The sequence below is a fragment of the Cercospora beticola genome, chromosome 5, assembly GCF_033473495.1.
Source record: "Cercospora beticola chromosome 5, complete sequence".
Taxonomy (NCBI): Eukaryota; Fungi; Ascomycota; class Dothideomycetes; order Mycosphaerellales; family Mycosphaerellaceae; genus Cercospora; species Cercospora beticola.
Window position 1 is genome coordinate 2,879,325 of NC_088939.1, and position 18,081 is coordinate 2,897,405.

General features: G+C 53.9%; 6 protein-coding genes across 6 annotated transcripts; 2 read left to right on the top strand and 4 right to left on the bottom strand.

Annotated features, from left to right (window-relative positions):
• Positions 1-138: 138 nt before the first annotated feature.
• Positions 139-3,544, bottom strand: RHO25_008402 (uncharacterized protein; the record flags this gene model as incomplete). Its single annotated transcript, XM_023600535.2, has 5 exons — positions 139-1,722; positions 1,775-1,975; positions 2,034-2,402; positions 2,455-3,247; positions 3,306-3,544. 5 exons carry the CDS (start codon positions 3,542-3,544, stop codon positions 139-141), a joined length of 3,186 nt encoding a protein of 1,061 aa, XP_023449463.2.
• Positions 3,545-4,973: 1,429 nt separating this feature from the next.
• On the top strand, positions 4,974-5,660 carry RHO25_008403 (uncharacterized protein; the record flags this gene model as incomplete). Its single annotated transcript, XM_023600536.2, has 1 exon — positions 4,974-5,660. One exon carries the CDS (start codon positions 4,974-4,976, stop codon positions 5,658-5,660), a length of 687 nt encoding a protein of 228 aa, XP_023449465.1.
• Positions 5,661-6,973: 1,313 nt separating this feature from the next.
• RHO25_008404 (uncharacterized protein) lies at positions 6,974-8,069 on the bottom strand (the record flags this gene model as incomplete). The annotated part of the gene is made up of 2 exons (XM_023600537.2): positions 6,974-7,483; positions 7,536-8,069. 2 exons carry the CDS (start codon positions 8,067-8,069, stop codon positions 6,974-6,976), a joined length of 1,044 nt encoding a protein of 347 aa, XP_023449467.1.
• A 993-nt stretch (positions 8,070-9,062) lies between these two features.
• RHO25_008405 (uncharacterized protein) lies at positions 9,063-11,113 on the top strand (the record flags this gene model as incomplete). Its single annotated transcript, XM_023600538.2, has 3 exons — positions 9,063-9,125; positions 9,318-9,657; positions 9,708-11,113. The coding sequence occupies 3 exons, from the start codon at positions 9,063-9,065 to the stop codon at positions 11,111-11,113; spliced, it is 1,809 nt and encodes a 602-aa protein (XP_023449469.2).
• Positions 11,114-12,041: 928 nt separating this feature from the next.
• RHO25_008406 (uncharacterized protein) lies at positions 12,042-12,764 on the bottom strand (the record flags this gene model as incomplete). The annotated part of the gene is made up of 1 exon (XM_023600539.1): positions 12,042-12,764. One exon carries the CDS (start codon positions 12,762-12,764, stop codon positions 12,042-12,044), a length of 723 nt encoding a protein of 240 aa, XP_023448935.1.
• Positions 12,765-13,384: 620 nt separating this feature from the next.
• On the bottom strand, positions 13,385-16,778 carry RHO25_008407 (uncharacterized protein; the record flags this gene model as incomplete). The annotated part of the gene is made up of 3 exons (XM_023600540.2): positions 13,385-14,666; positions 15,177-16,692; positions 16,751-16,778. 3 exons carry the CDS (start codon positions 16,776-16,778, stop codon positions 13,385-13,387), a joined length of 2,826 nt encoding a protein of 941 aa, XP_023448947.1.
• Between the last annotated feature and the right edge of the window lie 1,303 nt (positions 16,779-18,081).

The following is an 18,081-nucleotide window of genomic DNA, read 5'->3' on the forward strand; positions in this document are numbered from 1 at the left end:
GCGGTAGAAGTGAGTCACGGCTTGCATTTTGTGCAGATCTAACGCCATGCCGTAACATTATTATGCCTAACTACAACGCGATTCGAGCCAAACAGATATCCAAAGTCCTTCTACGACATGTCCAATGTGTGCTCAATCCTATTGAAAAAAGCTTCGGAACATCCTGCTCTTGCTCTTGCGCGCTGTCTTTGGAGCCACCTGTTGGCCAGAACGGAAAGGCACGTCTTCCTGCCGTTGTACTGATGCCGCAGTCTGCGCTCGTTCTTGAACGATACTGTACACGAACGTTTGCGGCGGTGGTGGATCCTTCTCTGGCGGCAGTGAAACGGCCGACGGCTTGGGTACCGCCTTTTCATCAGCAACATCTCGTACACTTTGTGCCCTACGGAGAGGCTGTTGCTTGTTTTCGTTATTCAGGAGAGGGCTGAACGGGCGCTCCATAGTCATTGTGAGGGTTCTGAGAACCGACCTCTTCTTGGATTTGGCCGGATCCTGAAGCTCAAAGTCTGCTGGTAGGAAGGCATCAGGCGCAGTATGGAAGCTGACTGGTTGCATCAAAGGCCTTGTGCTCCGAGAACTGGCAGTGTTGAAGCTTTCGCGCCGAACGCTTTTGTTGGGGCGTGATGTGAAGTTCTCTTCTCTACGCCAGGAGTTGACACTGGTGTAGCTTGCTGTTCGCTTCGAAGACGAGAAGTTACTCGTGATGCTAGCCATGCTGAACTTGCGAATAACATGGTTCGCGCCAGCCCGGATGGGATCCGAGCGACGCATCATGCCTGGATAGGGCAACAGGTCTTTTGACCAGACATCAGACAGTATCGCCTCGAGTCTGTATCTTTCCGCACGACGCGGAGCCAGCGTCTGGACGTGGCTTGGAGTTGCAAGCGACTGCGAGCGAGGAATCTGCAGCGAATCTTGAGACGCGTTGTCCTGCACCTCCTTCACGGCTTGTGTATTCTTGATGATGACCTGATTGAGATCGGTAATGGCGCCGACCGTGGCAGAGCGATGGACTGACATGCGGCGGACAAAGCTCCCCGGCTTTCCAAATGCCTTGCCGATACTCCTCATGCTGTCAGTGAGTGGCGATTGAAGCTCCAGTACATTCATCCTGCCTTCTGCCACTGCTTGCGAAGCCCGCTCGATCCCCTTCGAAAGCTTACTCCGCCAGACTTCTGCTTCCACTGCAGAACAAGCTGTAGCAATAAATTCGTACATTTTCGCATGATGCTCGAAGACGATCTTCCAGGAGTGAGGCGCGGTATGGCATTGGAGGCCTTTGTGGTTGTCGGTTTCTTGCAGCGTAGTATTTGCCAGGGACACGCCTGCAAGTATGCTCCACATCGAATGATCACCGTCTTCAACAGCGAGAAGCAGGGTGGAGTCGAAGAGTACGGAGATCACGTAGGAGCCTTGGATTCGTTCCTTGCCTCGATACGCGATATGTAGACATCCGCAGATAACGACCTGTCCTAACAGCTGTAAGAAGATGGACTTGGGTAGTTGTCCAGAGCACGATAGGCGACTTCCAATGAGCGTAGTCGTCTCCAGTCTCTTTGCGCGACCTGGGTCGTCTTTGGCGGCATTAGTTCGCATGCACATGATTTTGAGTTGCTCTTGTAGCTCAGATATTGACACATGAGCACTCGGGTCGTCATATACTGGAGTGAGCTTGCGGAGGTCTTCGAAAAGTAACTCATAACGCGGCATACGCTGGATAGGCTGAAGAATGTTTTGTGAGCATGGTGCGCCTGAAGATCTGAAGTTCGCATACCTTGATCAATAAGTCTTTCACAGTCATGGCTCGCTTGTGGTTCGCAGCTCGACTGTTCAAGGCACCCAGGTAGGTCGATAACGCTTCGTATCCTTTGTCGTATTCTGGCATCGTGGGGATTGATCGTGTGATCTCGTCGATGTCCCGTTGTACGAGCTCATAGTTGAGGCCGTACTCTTCATATGCTTCGAATCGCTTGAGCTGTCATAGAATTCATTTAGCAAGATCACGGACTGTGTTGAGGGTGATGATCTGGTACATGTTTCGAAAAGACTTTGGCCACTGCGGCCACAACCTGTGGGCTGCAAGAAAGGACCACTTGCTCATCCTCAGTAGATCTACTGAGGTTGAGCGAGCGCCTGCCGTGACGCATTGTCGCAAGAACAGTGTGCCCAGTCGTCCCTCGTGTAGGCACAATGTCCACACTATGCCACCTGTTGTGGACCTTGGCGCCCGTGGAGGTTGGTGCTTTGGCGGTGACCTGATCGTACTCAGAGAAAGGCACAACATGATGGAGATCACCCAATATGTCGTCATGGAGATAGAGGATATCTGCGATTACTCTCTGCGCAGTGCGTCTCGCGAAACTCGTTGTTGTTTCCTGGTGTCCCAGTATTGTGAAATAAGCCTGACACGGCAGTGGTCAGCAAAGTGTCTGAAAGGCAAATGACATGCCATACATTAGAGAGCGCCTTGACATCTGCGACATAACTCTCCTCCGTCCGGATGAGCTCTTCAAGCTTCTCTCTCCTCTTTCTTGATCTCTGCTTGGCAGCCTCGTCAACAATGGAGCGTGCACTGTCCACTGAAGGCCGAGGGTCTGAGGCGGACACGACACTGCTCCGCTGGTGGCCCCTCCGCCATTTACTGGCCCGTCGAGAGATCGTTGCTATGCTTGCGCTTGCGACAGTGGCCGTCGCTGATCGTATCGAAGTGATGAAGCGGAGAGACGAATTTTGGGAGTCAGACTTATGGTGTCCTCCAACTTGTCGATTCCTGCGAGGCGACAAAGGCGGTAGTGGCAGCGGAGCTCTATCAAAATCATCCAACGTCCACCTCTCTGTGCGTAGCGAGACATGTGGAGGAACTTTGTGCTTCTTTCTCCGGAGCTTGCTGACCCAACGTTTGAACGGTGCTTCTTGCTGCTGCAAGCTTTGTATGTCCTGGGCTTCAGCATTGTCGTTGTTTGGCAGGCTGAAAGCGCACTCGTGGTACTGCGAATTCGAGGAATCATTGTCAGAATCGTGCTCCGCCAGTGTTGTATGGGACCTCTTCGGTGAGCTTTGGCTAGTCCTAGCATCGCCGTGGCTCTCTTGGGTGAGATTGACCAGCGAGAGGGAAATAGGTCTGTGGGCGTTGAATAACCTCGACGACGAAGTGCCGCTGTGTGCGGACGACACCAGATCTTCTCGCGCTGTTTCAGAATAGCGTCTCTTATCTGAGGTCATAGAGGGAAGTTTTGTGACATTGAGGCTGGAGGTCGAATTCGTCAGACCCAGGGGGCTACAAGCGCGGCCTCTTGCAGAATCACCATCTAGATGCGACGAGCATGGAGAGGCAATTGACGAGGAGGACCTGGGAGATGTGCTTCGAGGCTGGAGGCGTCGAACGGTGCCCTGCGAGCTGGCACTGGTTGAGGAGCGCGAGGATCTGGTTGGAGGCTGTCGGCTTGTTGAGACCGTGAAGGGGCTGTGTTGTGAGAGCGGCAGCACATATGCCATCGTGCTGGCTGTGCAAATGGCAGTACTCGCGCAACGGGATAGGTTTCATTGTGCGGGAGCAGAAGAGATACAACAGAGACGATGAACGCAGTGATCTTGGGAAGGAGGAAGTTGTGACTCCAGCGATGGCGATCGCATGTCTTCTTGCCTTACAGTCTCCATGCCGTCCACCATTACCTACCGAAGTTGAATCGCAGGAAGGCGCATTCATTGTTGGTGATGTCGTCTCAGTTGTAGCTGTCGGGCTTCAGCGCAACGCAGAACGCACCGCCATACGGCACGAGGCTACATCCGAGTGGACAATGAAAGTCGTGACAGTTGACATCGTCGGTGTCTAAAGGTCCGGCAGTTGTTGCTTGTGATGAAATGTTGGAGGCAAGATCGTTCGACTGTGCCGAGGGCGACATCGTCTCGGGTGGTGACGCCAAGACACGCAGGGTGACTGCCTCTCATCCTTGAGCATCACCTTCTCCCGAGTGCATCTCCGACCACTTGTCTTCGCCGTCACGATGCAGTACGACTGCTGCCACCGCAATAGTTGACCGCAGAGTCAACGTGGAGGAACCCAACTTATGCCACACTGACCAAACGTAGGCCGTTCCAGCCGGTTCCTGTAGAGAACCATCCGTGGTGCGGCACGAAATTCAAGCGACAGTTGAGTGGGGACCCGTCTACGGCACATCCATACTAAGTTAGCATCGGCGGGCTTCCCCAGCTAGTTGTGTGCAAAATCGCGCCTCATCCAACCATACCTCGTCGGAAGCCAGGGTAACGACGCACGCTTGCGACACGATGAGAAATGCGACACTGTCATCATAAAACGTCAGTGAGACGTGAGAAGGCGCCAAAACCGCGCCGCTAGGCGATCAAGTTCAAGCGCTCGAGATGGAGAACCTTATGGTCTATGGGACCTTGGCGGCTAAGGAAGGACCATAACTTATTGGCGTCCGCCCCTCCATAAGTGGACTTATGGGTCAAGGCTGGGAAAGGATCCGCCGGGATACATCACTTCTCCTGGTTCTCGACCACGAGGGCCATGGATCATGCCGCCTTTGATGTGCAATTTCTGCAAATACTCGCAGCAGATACCTCGCGTCCTTCTCGGCAGCGTGTGATGGCTCTCCGTACCGTGGTCACGCTCGGGGAGCAGACTCCATCAGTGCCTTGGCCGCCACGCGCTGCGGCCTCAACCGCTCGCCAGCCGATTGTCACAGGGAATATTCGCCTCGTGGCGCCGCGATTCGAGAAGTATATAAAGACTTGACTCTCACTATCTTCACCACTCCTCTCCCGTCTTCACCACTTCTTCACTCTTTTTCACTCCTTAGCAGCTCACAGGCTTTCCTTTGACAGGATCGCCATTTCACTCCTTAACAGGTAGCCACCACCACAAGCTCATCGCGAGCACCGACCACACCGTCTCGACGACGCACAAATCGATACAGTAACTTCGATCGCAACTTACGACTACATTCATTATGGCTGTCATCTCTAAAATTATCTGCCTCAGCGCGATGCTGATGGCTGCGCCAAGCGCGCTTGCAGCCCCTGTGATACGCGCCGAGAACTGCGACTTTGGCGCGACTACTCCTGCAGGCTGGACTGATGGCATGCAATCGCAATGGTGCGGCATGATCAACAACGAAGTTGCCGGTCTCAAAATGAAGGAGGACCTGACTACAGTACGACCTATGGTCGAGGCTCAATTCAAGCAGGCCGGCATTTCATGCTCACCGGATTCTGCGTTCCCAAACATCGACAACATGATGCAGGATTCGTCTGCACGCGCTGCCATGTCTCAAATGAAGGCCAACTACCCGGCTTTCGGTTCCATGGACTTGACACCCGAGGACATCAAGAAGGTGTACGCCGACGCCATCAAGACCGCTTGCACAAAGACCGGCGTGCCAGAGGATATGATGGTCAAGATCATTTGGATCGAAAGTAAAGGTCACCCGCTCGTCTACGGTGGTCTGACGCAAATGGATTACGTTGCGTGGGGACAGATGGCCGAACAAGACGCCTCTCTCAAGAACCGCTACATGCCCGGTGATAACATCGTCGCTTCTGCCATGTACCTCAAGGGCAAGAAGGACGCCAACGGTGGTGATTGGGAGACGGTGTACCGAAACCACTACCAAGACCCAAATGCTGCCTCTTACTAGGTGCAGAAACCGGTCAATGGCACAAGTTGTCATTTCTTGCTACTGCTGCTCTCCTGGTCTGATCGAGCGCATCCAAAGCACAGACGAAAGACACACCAGAGTCACCAACGACAAAAAACATTCGTTTTGATACACTTTCGATTCTTGATACCCGAACCAACTTTTTCCGCATCTTTCACTCAAGCTTTCTTACAGTGGTACTTGAGTGAAACGATTGCCATGATGGAAGGTACGACTTGGGACGAACAATGGGCATTTTTGGGACGGGGAATTTTGCATATATTGCATTCTTCACGATTGAATGATTTGGACATTTCACGAGGGTGGAAAAAGACGAGAAAGGATAGATGGGAGAGGCATATCCGATCGCTTCCCTTTGTTGAATGAATTACTTTGCCTCTCCAAATTTACCAGTCCCATTCCCATCTCTATCAATCTTTGCGGGTTTGTTAACCCACATCGTAGCTGCTCTACCTTGACGTCCATGCCAAATCCCAAGCACTGACAAGTCACCCAATACATGTTCTTCTCACCAAAAAGCCCTCACCTCGCGTCAAAAGTTCCATCAACGTCATTACAACCAACCCCATCCTTCTTCTCTCTTTCTCCTTGGGCCTCTGTGTTGGTCGTCGTCATCATGCCACTATACCATTCCCTTTCCGCACTATACCTCCGATCCGAAATTGAAGGACGTGCCCACGTGCAATCCCTGCTCAGGGCGCGCAGCGGGGAATTTTCGGCTGGGGCAAGAAATGTGGGCAACAGCAGACGTCAGCCCTTTTGTTGCAGCTTTTCCTCGTTCGGAGGGTCTCGTGCCGTTTGCCGAGTTTCTTGGAGATTCGCGTCCTGCGTATTCGCTCGGGCTCGTTTGGTTGCCGAGTACTCTGAACGAGTGCAAGAAGTGGAGGAGAATTGAGAATTTCTTGTAAAGGGGCGAGCATGGCAGGAAAGAGCGAGTGCAGTCAGATGCTAGAAGGAAAAAGAGCAACAAGAGAGAGCTTGCGCTTTTCTGGGTCATTCGCTCTGCTGACAGAGCATTTCATGGAGGTATCTATCAACGATGAAAAAAGCAATGCTACAATAAGACTCAATTCGTGATGTTGATGTCGCTTTCGCGCGGCCGTGATTGTTGATGCTGGGTAGTGAGAAGAGGCAATCAAAGTGAGATGCAACACAATATGTCCTTCCTGTTCCTGCTCGTTCTGCCCGCTGCAGTGCAGTGAAAACGCCATTTCCGTGTCCGTGCTGTCTGTCGACATGCAGATGATCCATTCCCTTCCTTTCTCCAGAATAAAAAAGAATGCCATATTCAATCAATCTATCGTCATCCTTTGCGGAACAACTCCGAGTGGATGTGGGGGGCCATTGATATCGTCGCCGGCCCATTTGCCGTCTGCCAATTCTCCTGAATTGGGCACCTTCCTTCGCTGGATGTGTGGCTTCAACCCTTTGTTGAAGTTCATCATGCACACAATTGCGGTGCCGATGGTGACAACGAGGAGTAGGAGTGTCAACACGGCGAACGTGGTGAGTGACGATCGCGCTGCTTGGTAGTCCTTTTCTCGCGCGGGAGTGTACATCCTGACCAGCTTGAAGATGAAGTAGGCCATTGCAGCAAAGTAGATGACGATGATGCAGAATTGGCCGACGTAGCTCTCTTTCCGATTGAAGTATGCTGCAAGGAGCAGAATGATGATGGTGATGGGAATGGCCGCGATGGTGAGGTAGAATTCGGAATCTGAGGTTCCCGTCACCACGACGACGAATTGTACTGTGAAGCCGAGGAAGAAGAAGAAATCAAACTTCAGCAATGCGATGTAAATCTGATGATCAGGTTAGTGAAAGAGTGTTGTGCGCGCAGGCCAAATGACACACCTGATAGGTCAGATATCGCCTCTTCAATCGCAAATCAGCGGAGATGTGCTTGTAGATGGTCCAGGCAAATTCGTTGTACAGCTTCCAGGCCACAAATGACAGCAGCACGGTGCCCAATGCTATCACACACGGTGCGGCGACCAGAAATGGTCTGAGCTGCCTCCAGGTATCATCCTCGATTTGGCCCCTCCCGAGCAATTCTTGCACGGCCTCGTCGACCTGATCCATTTGCACGGACGAGTAGATCAACATTCCGACATTGTATATGCATATCCCGATGACCTGAATCGTGTTTTTCAATCTGAGCGCGTCCCATGCCAGGACGAGTTCGTATATGAAACCGAAGATGAACAGCGCAAGGTAGGTCGGGATGGTGTAGGTCGCTGAAGGACGCGATGCGCCGGGCTCGTCGCTTATTTCCAGGCTCGCCTGGAATTCGCCAAAGACGTAGACTTCTAGGGCCAGACTGGCGATGGCCTGGACCAGGACAATGAGCATGAAGGCCCATGTCCATCGTGTATTGGGTATATACATTCTGCCGCACTTTCTGCTTCTGCCGGGGGTGGAGTTGATCACGTTGCGAGTGGCCAGGCCCTGACGATCATGGTATCCGCCAGGCTCGTAGGCGGCGCTGGGGTCGGGGTTGTAGATGGGTGGGCGCTGCGACGAGAAGGAGTGGCCGTGGAGCGGTTGATATGACGAGTCTTGACCTCCCAGCAGGCTGGTGCGATGTTTGTGTTTGGAAGACGTGGTGGGCGAAGGAGAGGGCGCCGTGTGCGCCCGATCTCGGTTTAGCGAGTGATCGGGTGATGATTGTGTTTGAGCGAATGTCTGCGGCAGGAGAAGTCCCCTAACGCTGGTGAGGCTGTGGACTCGGTCTGGCTGCTTGGGTCGAGGTGGCTCGCCCGATTACGAAGAGCGCGGCCTTGGCCCGCCAGCAGAATAGGCGCAGCGTCACACGCCGAAGGATAGTTTGCGACCAGCTCAGGGCGCAGGCGCAGTAGCGGCAGGACGAGAGTGCAGCGCGCGAGTTGGGTGTGCAACTGCGACGGAGACTCGAGACGGCCACCGATTCGCGCGGCCCCGCTGGTGATGTCGTCTGTCGCGGGTAGGCGCTGGGTGGAATGTTGCCTCAGACTGCACTGCTCGTTTCACCACGTCGTACGCTGGTAGGGCTGGCTGTCGAGCGTTGGGCCTCGGATTGGGGTGGAATAAGCTTCAGCTGACACTTTTGCTAGCGGGCACGGGATGGCGTGGTGGCGGTGCGGATGCGAGAGGAGCAATATGCAGTCGGCGGCGCTGGAGGAGGAGGGCGGAGTTGCAGTGGGCGTCTGCGTGGTGATTATGGGAGACAAGTAGAGACAGAAGACGCAGTGGGTCAGCAGCACTCGGCCGTCGTGCCAGCGTCGTGGCCATGCTCGCGGTCGCGCCTGGTCCCCTGTTCCAAAAAGGCAGCGCTAAGCCCGCCAATGCTTGTGGCGCAGACGGAGAAGCGCGAGGCCGCCCGCTGAAAATAATGCCCTGCCGATGCACATGCACCACCCAACGACGCGACACCACAACATCGCGTGTACAGCAGTGCAGCTTACGGTCAGTCTACTCCTCCTCTCCCTCCTCTCCTCCACCTCGCCATCATGATGATCATGTAATAACCTTAGAACCGTTGCGAATGACTCTTCGGAGACTGATCGTAGACACTCCATTTCTGACTACCCTCCACCATCAGCCTTGATACTGTACCGCAACTCTGGACTACAACACATACTGACAGAGTAACAGTAGATAATGTCTAAAGAAATTCTCACTCGTCGTCTCAGACCCCATCTGTTCCACGGCTTCCAGCGTCTACACTCCGTTTCTGCAACGCGTGCCATCTCGTCTTCCGCCCACAATCTTGCTAAGCAGTCGCAGCCTGACGTGACACATGACTACCAAAAAAGAGTAGCCCAGCTGGAAGCTCGCAGACCCAGAGCAGAATGGTACCCCAGGATAGGCGATATCGCGCCAGTGCGAGGTCTTGATGAGCGAAGGATCTCGAGGAGCACCATAGAACAGCATGGGAGTCAGCTGCAGCCTGGCGAGACATACAAAGAAGCGTCCTCAGAGGGCTTCACCTTAGCTGGTAGGGTGGTTGATTGAGAGGCAAAGACAAACCCATCTAATCAATCGCAGGACGCATCAACACAATTCGCACAGCTGGTTCCAAGCTCGTATTCGTTGACATTGTGGTTGGTGATGGCACAATCCAAGGCGTTGTCCAGCTGAGCACTCTGCAAGCGTATGACCCGCACGTTACGATTGACTCCTTCAAGGCCTTCAGCAAGACTGCCAGGAAAGGCGACTCATGGTTAGTCAAAGGCCACATTCATCGCACCGAGCGTGGTGAGCTGTCCATTCTGGCGACACAAGTTCCTACTTTGCTGGCGCCTTCGCTGCATCAGATCCCGGAGTCCCTCGAAGACCCAGAAGCACGAGCAAGAAATCGCCACGTCGACATGCTCGTCAACCCGGAAGCCATCGAGACCATCAAAGTGCGGCATCAGGTTGAGGCCAAGATGCAAGACTTCTTCAACAGACTGGGCTTCACCAAGGTCACAACGCCGCTATTGAGTTCCATGGCTGGCGGAGCAGCAGCACGGCCCTTCGAGACTGTGGCCACCGAGTTTTCTGATGAAACGCTGAATCTTCGCATTGCGCCCGAGCTGTGGCTGAAACGCTTGATTGTCGGTGGAATGGACAAAGTGTACGAAATTGGACCTGCTTTCCGCAACGAAGGCGTGGATGCCACTCACAATCCGGAATTCAACATCTGCGAATTCTACCAAGCGTATGCTACCCTCGAGGATCTCATGCAAACCACGACGCAGCTGCTTTACGCCCTGAATGAACATATCTATGAGCTCAGAGAGCAGAAAAAGCTTCAAAACTTGAAGCACGTTGACCTCAATCCAACTACACCCTCTGGTGAACGCAAACTCAACTGGCCAACCATATTCCCTACGATCGAATTCATACCTGCACTCGAAGAAAAGCTCAACATCTCCTTCCCGGACCTTCAGAGTTCCAACGCACATTCACAAATCCTCGAAATCTTTACTCAAAACGACCTCTCCATCCCTTCGAACCCAACTCTCCCTCGGCTCCTCGACGCTCTTGCAGCGGAATACCTCGAACCTTTATCATCCACCAAACCACTGTTCATCACTCATCACCCAGCTTGCATGTCTCCTCTATCCAAACACTTTGTCTGTCCAAAAACCTCTCAGATTGTCGCTGCTCGAGCAGAACTCTTCTACCAAGGTCGCGAGTACGCAAACATGTACGAGGAAGAAAACAGCCCGTTCGAACAAAGGCGCAAATTCGAAGAACAGGTGCAATTGAGAAATGATGGGAAAGATCAGGAGGCGATGAAGTTGGATGAACAGTATCTGAGGACCTTGGAATGGGGCTTGCCTCCTACGGGCGGCTGGGGTTGTGGCGTTGATCGCTTGGTTATGCTATTTAGTGGGAGGGAGAGGATGGGTGACGTGTTGGCTTTTGGAACGCTGAGGAATGTGGTTGGGTTAGGGAAGGTTTGAGTGAGGAAGGAGCAAGAAGGAAGACAGAAGAGGAATTTTGCGCCCAACTCTGGACGGTGAAGCGCAGCGGGCTCTGTGGTGATCTCCACTCGTTGCCTGTGAATTCATATTCTGCAGGAGACTGACCAGGACCTCCACTTGCAGTACTGAATCTTCATTCGATTCTCCGACCACATTTTAGTGGGGTCCAGGGCTCCTCCGCCTCACGTGTGGCCACTGCACGCAGCACTTGGCTTGAGCGAATGGTCAGAATCGACGAACAGCAAACCATCCGCGAGCAAAAAGGAGCAAAGTACGTGCATGTCTCTGACAGATCTTTGCACCGAGGCTGTGCTCCTTTCCCCAGCCGAGCAGCAGAGCACTGGCAATCTTTCCGGAGAGAACTAAATCATCTGTGGTCGCTTGTACGGGTGACAGTCGAGTCCGAAAGACTTCCACAGTACGATTCCATCCTGGTTCAAGCTGGACGGCAGAGTCTTCATTAGAATTTCGGAGAAAGATATGCCGACACTCCTGTTCTTTGGAGATGTCTCCTAAGGATAATTTTGTCATGTGTTCAATTCGTCGGCAGGACCGTCCACCTTCTGTCTGAGAAGGAGATACCTATTTGAAGTACAAGATACATACAACATGCAACGATGGCTCAGACAGATTTTTGGGTCGCTTCCATGACTCTTCGCTACGTTGGGGAGCAGAGCGTCCATTGCTTCCATGGAGCAAGCAGGACTTTTCGGGATCGTGTAACCCTTAAATATCCTGTTTCAGACATGGCTTTGTGGCACGACTCTTCCATTAGCTAACCGTAGGAGCTGCGAAGTGTCACTTGTTGCAGAGTGAGGGATAATTTCTGGCGATACAAGCAATTCAATATGGTACGACGCTCAATTGATCTTGCTCATCACTTGATCATCTTGTGCACGTCTCATTCTCACACCCCATCCTCATCAACCTCCCACCCCCTCACCAACTCCTCCACCACCTCTCTTATCCCCTCGTCCTCCTCACCACCCTCCTCCTCACTTCTAACCAACCTCTCAACAATTCGTCCCTTCTCTTCACTCCACACCTCCTCCTCACTAACCCCCCAAACCCCCCAAGAATGCTCCCAAATACACCTCTCAACCTCCCTCACCCACCCCCTCTGCTCCCCACACTGCCTAAACAAAACCTCCACATACTCCCTCCTCGTCTCCTCTCTACAATACTCCAACGCCATCAAATCCGACCCCAAATCATCATATTCCTCCAACTCACCCCATTTCTCCACCACAGCTTTGGTTGTCTCCTCATCAAATTGCATAGCATGCTCATGCAAGAATTTGATATTCCTCCGCAATCGAAATTGTAATTCTCGACTAATTTGCTCGAGGAAACTTACCAGATCGGTTTGTTTGTCTGCTGGGATGGTGTCCAAGTGGCTGAGATCTTGGGTGTGGATGGCGAGTGCGACGTTGTCGATATAGGGGAAAGGAGGCGGGAAGCGTTGTGTCTTTTCCTCGTTTTCGGTGTCTGTTTCTGACGTCTCCAAAAGGCGTTGAGTGAGTTCTGCAAGTCGTTCTGGGTGGCGGAAGTGAAGTACCACGATTCTGCTCTTTGCTTTGTTCTTCTGTTTCTTGTTGGCCTTTTGCTCGCGGATTTGGGCGGGCGCCATGGTGTTGATCCGAGGTCGAGTCGATGGCGTGCAACTCAAGAAGATGTTATGACTCGTGGAGAGGAGTACTCGAGTGGATGCGCTCGAATGTGTCAACGCGTAAGAGAAACGACGTGGAAAGGTAACGAGCGCAGAGTGCCGATCACCAAGAGAAGAGCGATGTGACCAAGAGTCATCAGTTGTAGCAAGCCATGTGGGTGTGTGCGAAGAGCTATTTCTGTAATGTTCCAGAAAGGCAGCGATGACGATACCGTATGTTTGCTGCATGCTGACCGTTGCCGAGAGTATGTGAGAGCTGAAGCAAAGTGAAAAGTGAAGGGAGGAGATTCTCGTAGTAGGGATTATTTCTTCTTCAGCCAAGTGCATGGCGTATGAGTATGGACAAGACACTAGCTCTATAATCGTGAGGCAACCGCCGATATCCAGTGCAACTGCACCCGTCAGCTCAACCTGTCAATGATCCTGCAAAGCCGTCCCTGATGGTGCGGCAAACGCCATATCGCCATGCTAATGTTGTAACAAACCTCATGCTTCCTGTGATCCTACACTTCCTTGACCCACTTCCGTAGAGATCCTCTCACTCTCCAAATACGCCTCAAACGCCTGGCAGACCTGCGCTCCTAAACCTCCGTCAAAGTACCGGATTCAGCCAACATCCTGACCCTTTCGCGCATTGTCTCAAACTTTTTGATCGCTTCAGCGTGTTTGTCCCGTCCCATGATCCAGGCTTCGCGAGAAATTTTCTCTTCCTCGACCGAACGTGCGTAGCTGCCGAACCCTCCAATGCCGCTGACAGTGTCGCCACTCTGCTGGAGCCACGTGAATCCATCATTCCTAATGCGGTCTTCTGCCTCCTTCTCAAAAGATGCAAAGTGCTCGAGATACGTCTTGTTCCAAGTGTGGAAATCAACAAGGTAACTCGCAAAAGAATTGGTGTACGCAATCCAGCTTGCCTTGGTGAGTCTCGTTGGTCCTTCCGGCACGGCTGGGGCCGGCTTCGCAAGCAGTCTCGGTAGGCGTGTGTTTTCTGTGGGAATCGCTGCCGATGCTTTCGAAGCGAAAGGCAGACTAGAGCCCAGGTCGTTCATATCCTTCAGTCCGTCGTTGCTCCTAGCAAATGGCTCCGTGTGGCGTAGGTCGTCCAGATTCACATTGAAGCTCGTTTCTCCAGCAGACTTGCGCTCAGCCCGGCGTGTTGAGCTTGAGGTCGGTCGATGGTGCTTCGGCTGCTGTTGCGATTGTTGCTGCCGCCACTCCGACGGTTCCACAGAGTACAGGCGGGGTTCTTTCGCAGTCGCTGGTTGTGATGGGGTGCCCTGCGGTGCGGGAGCTGTCTTATCTGCTGGTGGAGGGGTGTCAATGTCCATGGCATCGCCCTCTTCGACCGGTACAGTGCTTTGTACAGGGCGACCAGTTTTGTCCACCTCAAACACAACGTCCTCATCGTCTTGTACCACATGGGGATGTTTGGCTGTGCCATTAGTCTTGGTGGCACGGCTGCCCCTCCTGCTCGCTGCTGTCGAAGCAGGAGGATTCGGTGGTGGCGGAGGCCAAGCAAATGCACCACCGTCGCTGAAAGTCTTCTGCCATGCTTCAGGGCTGAAAGGCGTACTTGGGCCGGGCAACGACGTATCACTTCCATTTGGTCGGGGCATTGATGGCATAGGCGACGCGCGGGCACTGGCGGGCGTTGAGTCCGTCGTTGCCGCGCGCTGACCACGCCTGGATGATGTCCGATGAGTTGGAGACGGACGTCGGGTGTTCGGATTCGTAAAGTAGTCGCCAGATCCCTCGAATTTGCCATGGAAGCCATTTGGTGAGAAATTCGTGTTAATTTCTTCGACGCTACGGCTCTTGCCAGGTGTCTGTTTGAATGTGTCGCTGTCGATGGGGAAAGAGAAACTGTTGTGTGAAAGTTTGTCGTCAGCAAGCTTCTTAGGAGAGGCTGCACCATGAACAGAAAATCGAGCCAAAATATCAGAAAGACATGCATCGAAGCTCGCATTGCCGGTCGTGCCTTCATTGCGTAGCTTTGCAACTACAGCCTTGAACAAGGTGATATCGAGCTGGTTGAGCTGCTCGACATCGGCAAGTTGCCTCTTCGTGAGCTCTGTCCGGAGAGCTGCGAGAGCCAGTTCTTCGACAGATGGTTGCATCACCAGCAAAGCTGTGGCAGCAGCATTTCTGCGAGCTTCGGTGGTCGCCGTAGGGTTGGAACTGTTGGTATCAGGGGGTATAAATACGCTCCGCCCAGTCGCGGGCGAAACTGAACTCGGCATTGCCCATGATGGAACGCTGGTTTTGCTGGGCCTACCACCCTTCGCAAAACCAGCGCCAAATTGGCACGCGATCCAAGTCTCGCGATGGAATGACGACGGGGTTGAAGAAGAATGAAGGGAAGGGGTTTCATACATGTTTGCGCTTTTCTTGCGCTCCTGCATGCTCGGTTGCTCACTGTCAGTATGGGCTGCTGCATCACTCCCAGGCGCTGGAACACGTCCATTCTTGGTGAACAATCGACTGGGCGGTTTCGGGGTCTTGATGTTCCTAGCCGCAGGACCACCATGTTGAGCGGTGTTCGATGTTGTACTAGGCTGCACTGGCGGTGGCATTTCTTCGGGTGTTTCCGTGAGATCCTCGTCTTCAGAAGACTGTTGTGAGTCTGAGCTTGAGTCGCTGAACATTCCGGCGGAAAAGCCATTGCCTTTCCTGTCATTTGTAGAGCCGTTGGCATCGGCCTGCTTCTTTCTCGTCGCTGGATCGACACTTCGAGCTCGTGTAGAGGAACTCTTGGCGCTCTCTGGCGATAGTTTTGTCGTGTCCTTTACGCTGGCCGAACGTCGTAGGTTTTCGGCATTGAAAGCGGTCTTCTCGCCAATGTACGACGAATAAGGCGTACTCGTTCGGTTTCCTTCGGCATACGGCGCGTCCTCATTCGAGCTCCTACTCTTAAAGGGTCGCAGAGGGTCCGCAAGTGGTCGTTGTGCGGTCGTCGGCGACGTTGGCGACTGTGTTGCCGAGGCTGGCGGAGGTCCCGGGGGTGGCGGAGGATAACCGTTGCGCCCATAGTCGTCTGACTTGTGGCGATTCACATAATGACTTGACTGCGGTGCCGCTCGCTCGTCTGAGCCTGGTGCATTAGGATCGAACCCGCCAGGTCTCTTTGGCGTCGCAGGGGGCTGTTTCCGCTGAGCCTGTTTCCTGACTCCGGGCTGACCAGCATTATTCTGTTGAAAAGCTTGCCATGCTGATTGATGGTTCGCGGCCTCTTCTGGGTTCGGACCTCCGCTCTTGCCGTACCGCATGCCAGCTCGTATCTGCTCTTCCGTTGGCATCTTTGTGTCTTGTCGAGCAGCACGTGGCCGAGCTGACGTCGGAGCAGCGCCTGGCGTGGGCGGCTGAGGTGATCGTGGAGGTGCTTGCCTCGGCGGCACGTCTGGAGGAGGAGGACGTGGCGTTGTATTTGGCTGCTGCATGTTCTGCCATGCACGAAACTGCTGAGTTCGTTCTGCAGCTGGGTCCTTCCTAGGAGGCATATTTGCACGCGGGAAATTGGTAAACCTGTCAGCACCGGTGGGCTGAGGGCCTGCCGCGGACGCTCCTGGTCTCTGGTATGTCCCAGGCTGAGTTCGTCTTGGTGGAGGGGGAAAATCCGATCGTGCCGCATAAGGGTTGCCAGTCGTCGGCGCACTGGGTTTGCTGAAGGACGTCGGGTATAGTCCCACTTTCCGTCGGTCTGCATCGTACTTTGCCTTCGTAGTCGGGTCACTCAGAATCTCGTTCGCGGCCTGTATGGCCTGAAATCGCGGCACACATTCCTCCTCTCTGCCCGCATTGCGATCGGGGTGGAATTGCAGTGCGAGCTTTCGGTAGGCTTTGCGCACATCATCAACGGAGGCGGTCGTGGGTAGGTCGAGGTCCTGGTAGTCTGCGAGTGAGATATGATTAGTGCATGTACCTGGCTACCAGGTGCAAGCCGGACGTACAGTTGTGCTTCAGGTCGGGCTTAACCATGATTGTCGAGTATGCAGCGGGTCGTTAAGACATTTAGATGTGGCCGAGTGGGGATGGGTGCATCAGGCCGCGCGCAAGAGGCGTTGGTGCGGTTGTCGAGGAGGTGTCACGGCAGACACATTGACTCGCATGTGCAAGTGAAGGAGTCTCGTGATCGCGGGTAGTGGCAGCGACTGGGAGGGAAGGCGCAGCGCGTGTGCGTGTGTCGTCGGTCGCGGTGTCTCGGTGGTGCGCGCATATGAGGCAAGAAAGTTGGCGGCGGGGCAGGGTTGAGCGTTGTCTGGTGAGCGAGTTGATGGCGAGGCACTGCGGAAGCTGAGCCCAAATGTCGGCCGTGGCGGGCGCGGCGTTGCGCTCTTCACTGTTCACGCGGTCGGGTGCCGGAGGAGTCGAGGCTGCTGTCGCTGCTGCTGGCGGGCGGGCGGGCGGGCGTATGCAATCGCGCATCCCACGCTGACGAGTGTTGTACCGTTTGCGAGTGGTGGGTAAACGCGACCCAAGAACGCTGATCGTCGTGACGTTGCCTGCGCCAAAAAAGAAGGTTGATCTGGGCGGCAGTGCCCGTTCGTGGCAATCACAAGCTTCTTCCCCGTTTGCCTTCACGTCTACGCCCCGTCTTTCCTCACTGTTCGTCTCCATCATACCCGCATTCGATCATGCGCACTCGTCCCGGTCTTGAGATTCATTCTGATCCACATCTCCAGGTCCATCACCATTCCCCGGACCCCATCGCCGAGCTCGAGGACATCTAGATCTTCGTGGCCGTTTCATCACGAATCAGCAAAGCATGCATACCATGTCCACAGCGCCTCTGTACAGCTCGCTCGAGCTGCCATTGGGTTCGAGCCGACATGGTGACGTTACGACGCATGAGTACTGGCCACCGCTGTGACCACAGAATTACACGCTGCGCTTTCCACGCTCTCCTCTGCCCGACCTTTACCATTCGTTCGGAAAGCCTGAGTTTCTCACGCCGTAACCAATCATCCGACGTTCTTGGCACGTCGCTGGAAGATCTAGACTTTGGACAGGTAGTTGCAGTCGACGTCTGCAAGACTACTCGGATGGCCTTTTTGAATTGCTGGCTTGTTCATGCAAATTGCATGAGAATGGCCGAACGCGATACACTTCCGATTCACCCTTCTCCCTCATAAAACTACGCATTGCGACTTGTGCTCCCGGAGAACGAGCGCGAGCGAGCATGAACTACACACGCCCATGCCTCGGAGCAGATCTCACTCTTACTCGAGCTGCAGACATGCCGAGTGGCAACAATTGTCCCAGTTCTGCCGCGCCCACTCGC